Here is a 5433-nt window from a genome sequence, read left to right as displayed (position 1 = left end):
TTTTTCTGATTTTTTTTTTTTTTTTTGGAATAGTTCAGTGATTGTTGGAATTCTACAAAAATGGGAAGAGTCTCTTTTTCAGGATATAGAGCACTGTGGCCAGGAAGAGGGCGAGGGCCAGGAAGATGAGCAGCTTGTCCGTCAGCTCCCGGCGGTTGTACTTGGTGATCAGCTTCCTCCCCAGCTGGATCGTCCCAGACATGGACTTGAATTCCTCATTTGCTTCCAGGATGGTTCGGGAAGAATTGGCTGAAATTAAAGGGGAACAAAAAAAGATTTAAATCAGCAGGTTGTGCTTCAAAAACAAACAGCAAAGTGTGTAAGGATGAGATATTTGGCAACACAGAGCATGAGGGATCCTTCTGGGTCAGGCTGACTTGTGGGTGAGACAGACACAGAGAGTTCTCACAGCTCAGGGGTGCTTATGTGCTGAGGAAAGTGCAAAGCGAAACAAGAGCACTGAAAAGCTTAAAGATCCTACTGAAGTTCCTGGATTTTGAATTTTTGGGTCAGCAGGTCAAATCTAGTTCAGGTTTTTCAGTCAGCACTGCTGGAAGCAGAGTGAAATAGGAATGGTGCTCCAGAGAGGTCACCAGCAGCAGCAGGACAGGGCATGATTTGAATATATTAATTGCACCACTGAAAGTGTTCCCCCAAGCCCCAGCAGTAAATCAGTGTGACTCAAATGGGCTTGCAGAATTATTCAGCTCAAATAGTTGTTAACAGTAATTTTTGACACACATAGCAATATTTTGCCTAATAAAAATGAGAAGGGTCAACTAGAAGTGTGTGAGAACACAAACACACAGCCCACACTTCTCAGCCTTGCCCATTTCAAATTGCTAAATGAAACCAAAAGCCCTGGAATCCCCTTTTTCCTGCTTTACAGAAAGCACAGCCTGTAGGACAGTGCATCACCCTACACTGCCCTGGCTGCTCACAGAAAGGTCAAATCCAGCATTATCTGGTTCACAAAAAAAAAAAAAAAAACCTCAGAGCAGAAATAGGTCTGTAGTATTTTGCAAAACACTTTGTCCCATCCCATTTCAAGAGGCATTTTGATCCAAGTGAAAACAGAAAACTTGCTTCCCAAAGTTAATGACAAAGCAGAACTTCCCTGCTCCACAGCCTCAAACATTCATTGCATCCTAGGGAAGGACTTGCTCAGAGAACAGGAATTTGCACTACTAACTCAGAATTTGCAGCTGGGTTTTGTAAATGACCTTTGGTAGTTTTTTCCCTTGATGAATTCCAAGTGCTGTTCATTCAGAAACAGGGTGAAAAGGTGCCTGCCAAACTGTCTTTTTAATGGGAGAAGGAACATGCTACTTCTGCAGCAACGAACTGTGCCCAGCTGCCACCCTCAGATGGAGCAGAAAGCAAGGAGGGCAAACCTGGGTTATTTATCCTTGTCTTTAAAGTTCCCTCTCCTGCCCAAAAGCAAAGCTAGGAAGAGGCCCAGGCAGCAACTTCTAAATGCTCCATGAATCATCAGTTCTGACAGGTCACTTGATTTATTGTTTTAGGAGTAGAAGCCAAGGAACTGGGTGAAATCTTGGCTTCACAGGCCCTGATGCACTGCTGACAGAGCAAGTGACCTCAGGTTCAAGGCACTTGATCTCAGTGTCTCAGCCATCCCAGCTGGAGCCTGGCTGGAAGCAGCTTTCCAGACACTCCTTCCTCTGTGAGGGACTTGTATCCATGCTTTTGACTCCTTTGCCACTCCCAAATCCATGCCAGGACAGTGGCACAGAGTAACACCAAACACACTCTGGGCACTGTGTGAGCTCGCCTTGCTTTTGTAAGTGCTTTTATGTGAAACTAAACCTCATCTTGGCCTCTTTTCCTTCTCATGATCATGAAACAGAAACTCCAACAAACAGAAACTCCACAAAAAGTACACTATGATTTCCTGTTTATGTCCAGTTGTTACAGTTCTGCTGGCCAGTCCTTTAATCATCATTGGAGCACATTCTCCTACTCTGCTCCTTTCCCCATGCTGACAGAACTGACCAAAGGTGCTTCCACCACCCCATCCATGCCCAAATTCCAGCTGTACCTAAGGTCTGCATGGTCTCCTCACTCTGCTGCACCTGCTGGGACATCATCCTGCTGATGCTCATCAGACTCTCTGTGATGTTGCCTGCACTCTCTGCCAGACTTTCCTTTGTTGTCTTCCTGAAAAGGGAAGAAAGCAAAGCAGGAAGGGGTAAAACTACTTTTTTTGGGTACTTTGGGAAAATGATGCTGAGAGGGAGATTAGAACAGAGCTCGGCACTAAACGTCTCTCCAGTGTACAAAAGACACAACTGGTTTTCACTGCATGAGAAATTCAGATTGTCTTCACTAAACAATAAAAAATAATCACAAAATATGAAAGTCCCGAGCCCAAACAACAGCCAGTGGCTCAGAATCTCACAGGGGCCCATATTTCACCACTTGTTCACCCAGAACTGTGTAACTCCATGGGCTGCTATGGAAGCACTACCACAGACTACCAATTTATTATCCTGAGTATCCCAGCTGCTGCTTTCAATTCGCAGCCTGCACACCATTACATCCAGATCTGCATGTGAAAACAGCTTGGATAATGATCTAGTTCTTGTTTAGAACCTATCTGGAATTATTGTAAAAGGCAATATGTAAAGCTAGGAACGTTAATTTATCCTCTTTTCTGCTAAGATAGGCCAATGCCAAGAAAACCTGAATTTATCGCAACCTGTAACAGTTCAAATCTCCACAAAAGGGAAATGCACTCATAAAAGAAAAGCTACACTCCAGATATAATGAAATAACTTAAAAATATGATGTCACTTCCATTTAAAACCAGTGAAAATAGGAGACACTGCTTAAAGCCCACAGTACAGTGGGACAGTCCCATACCTTTGTCTTAAGACGTCTCTTCCCTGCAGCAGCTGATCTTTCTCAGAGTTGTCAATAGCAATTTTGCAGGCCAGATTTGCCTTTCTCCAGGCTGCCTGGTTGCTGAAATCACAAGAGCAGAGTGTTGTAATGTGATGGTAACACCTTGCCAGCAGGACAATTTTCACAAAGCAACCACCACTGTAACTGGACACCCTTGAGACACACAGAAATATTTGGGTTGGAAAATACTTCCAAGATCATCAAGTCCATCCCGTGCCCCATCCCCACCTTGTCCCCAGCCCAGAGCTCTGAGTGCCACCTCCAGCCCTTCCTGGGGCACCTCCAGGGATGGGCACTCCAAACCTCCCTGGGCAGCCCCTGCCAAGGCCTGAGCACCCTTTCCATGGGGAAATTCCTGCTGCTGTCCACCCTGAGCCTGCCCTGGCCCAGCCTGAGGCCGTTCCCTCTCCTCCTGTCCCTGTTCCCTGCCAGCAGAGCCCGACCCCCCCGGCTGCCCCCTCCTGTCAGGGACTTGTGCAGAGCCACAAGGTCCCCCCTGAGCCTCCTTTGCTCCAGGCTGAGCCCCTTTCCCAGCTCCCTCAGCCACTCACTTTCCCTGTATTACTACACACAATAACAACATTCTATCCTGACATTCCTCAGTGTAGCATTTATGCAGCAAGAGAAAAAGAAAACTGTGCCAGCTGTCAAACAACAGACTCCTAAGCCACCTTCTTTGAGCTCAAGTGCTCAAAGGGACAGACCAGAGTTAGGAAATCAGGACAGGAGGAGGGAGTTGTACCCTTTCTGTCCCTGACCCCTTGGTCTGGGGCAAAACACGTGTCAGTGTCTTTACTTCCAAACCAGACTCTGACAGGTGCTGCACCAAAGTCAGACTTTCTCTGGGCACAGGGGACTTGGGAACAGCACCAGCTGCCAGACCCACCTGAGCATTTGCTTCTTGTGGTTCTCCACCTCCCGCAGCAAGGCTTGTTTCTCCGACTCCTTGTCCTGCTCCTTCGCCATCTCCTCCAAGTCCTTCGGCGGAGAGCACAAACACCAGAACCTCATCAACCACCCGCAACTCGCACAGCCCAGCTCCGGCCGGGGAGCGGATTCGGGGCAGAATGAGCTGATAAACCCCCAATCCACGGCTGCGACTCACCAAATCACAGCCGGGACCCCCAAGCCCAAGGCCGGGATCCTCCACAACACAGTCAGAACACCACAAAGCCCGGCAGGAACCTACAACCGGGATCCTCCAGCCCTGGGCCGGCACCCCCCAAAACACACCCGGGACCCCTAAACCACAGCCGGTGGGCCCGGAGCACAGCTCGGTGTCCTCAGCCGGGCGCCTCACCTGGATGCGGCCGCGGAGGTGTCGGAATTTCTCCTTCACGGCGGCATTGAGCTCCGTGAGGGCGCTGAGCGGCCCCGGGCAGTCCCGGATATCCTGGAACACAACGGCGCGGTCAGCGCGGCCCCGACTCGCCCCGCGGCCGTGCCGGGGTGTCCCGGGGCTGGCGGCGGTACCTGCACGGCCGCCTTGATCTCCAGGTCGAACTTGACGATCTCCTGGTGGCAGACCCGCAGCGGCACCGCCGCCGCCGCCGCCGCCATCTTGGCCGGGCAGGGCCGGGCCGCGCCGCGCGCGGGCGCCCCCTGCGGGCGGCGGGCGGGGACTCGCGGCCCTGAGGGGACGTGGCGGGGCCGGGCCGGGCGGGGACTGGGCCGGTCCACAGGGAGCGGGATAACAACAGAATTCCAGAAACATTGAGGTTAAAAAAGACCTTCAAGTCCATCGAGTCCAAGCTGTGCCCCATCCCCACCTTGTCCCCAGCCCAGAGCACTGAGTGCCACCTCCAGCCCTTCCTTGGGCACCTCCAGGGATGGGCACTCCAAACCTCCCTGGGCAGCCCCTGCCAAGGCCTGAGCACCCTTTCCATGGGGAAATTCCTGCTGCTGCCCACCCTGAGCCTGCCCTGGCCCAGCCTGAGGCCGTTCCCTCTCCTCCTGTCCCTGTTCCCTGCCAGCAGAGCCCGACCCCCCCGGCTGCCCCCTCCTGTCAGGGACTTGTGCAGAGCCACAAGGTCCCACTGGAGAAGTTCCAGGTTTACATCCGAGAGCCTCCTTGGGTTTCTGGACAGGCCAGGCTGAGACTAGTTGTGAGCAGGGTGGGGGAACACAAGGCCCCTTCTGTACCCCTAAAATGAGAGGCAGGGCAGTGACCCTTTGCTTTTCCCGCACATTCCTTCTGTGGTGCCGTGTCCCTTCCCTCCTGCCCTCAGACCCTTTGGACAAAGGTGCTGGAGACCATTTCCACAGCAACTGCAGGGAGCCGGTTTCTCCAGGCACCAATCCCTGTTCTCCAGATGGTCCCACAGGGACCCAGCAGTGCTATGAGGCAGCTCTGAGCATGAGGAAGGAAAAACCAGATATTTCCTTACCTAGCTGTCATCCCTTCCAAAGGAAAGTTCCTGGAAATACCAGGAGACTGGGGACTTACTTCAAGGCAGCAGATGCCATTCACTATCACTCCACACATACAATGATTCGAGACAGTATCTC

The 5433-nt window shown here is 51.5% G+C and overlaps 1 protein-coding gene across 1 annotated transcript; it reads right to left on the bottom strand.

Moving 5' to 3' along the window:
- Positions 1-4497, bottom strand: BNIP1 (BCL2 interacting protein 1). Its single transcript, XM_082291498.1, has 6 exons — positions 4399-4497; positions 4226-4318; positions 3812-3903; positions 2884-2985; positions 2060-2178; positions 1-249 (listed from the first exon to the last, which is right to left on the bottom strand). Exons 1-6 carry the CDS (start codon positions 4483-4485, stop codon positions 53-55), a joined length of 690 nt encoding a protein of 229 aa, XP_082147624.1. The 5' UTR covers positions 4486-4497; the 3' UTR covers positions 1-52.
- Positions 4498-5433: the final 936 nt, after the last annotated feature.

Source organism: Coloeus monedula, assembly GCF_965178545.1.
Source record: "Coloeus monedula genome assembly, chromosome: 15".
Taxonomy (NCBI): domain Eukaryota; kingdom Metazoa; phylum Chordata; class Aves; order Passeriformes; family Corvidae; genus Coloeus; species Coloeus monedula.
The sequence above is the reverse complement of the archived record's forward strand: the minus strand, read 5'-3'. Positions and strand labels throughout refer to the sequence as shown.

Bases quoted from the DNA above. Each gene is read 5' to 3' on its own strand.
- BNIP1 (XM_082291498.1), bottom strand. From the start codon at position 4,485: ATGGCGGCGGCGGCGGCGGCGGTGCCGCTGCGGGTCTGCCACCAGGAG. The intron at 2,179-2,883 runs GTATGGGACTGT...TTCCCTTTTCAG, and splicing joins AGAGACGTCTTAAGACAAAG to GAAGACAACAAAGGAAAGTC. The intron at 250-2,059 runs GTACAGCTGGAA...CTTTAATTTCAG, and splicing joins GGAGACCATGCAGACCTTAG to CCAATTCTTCCCGAACCATC.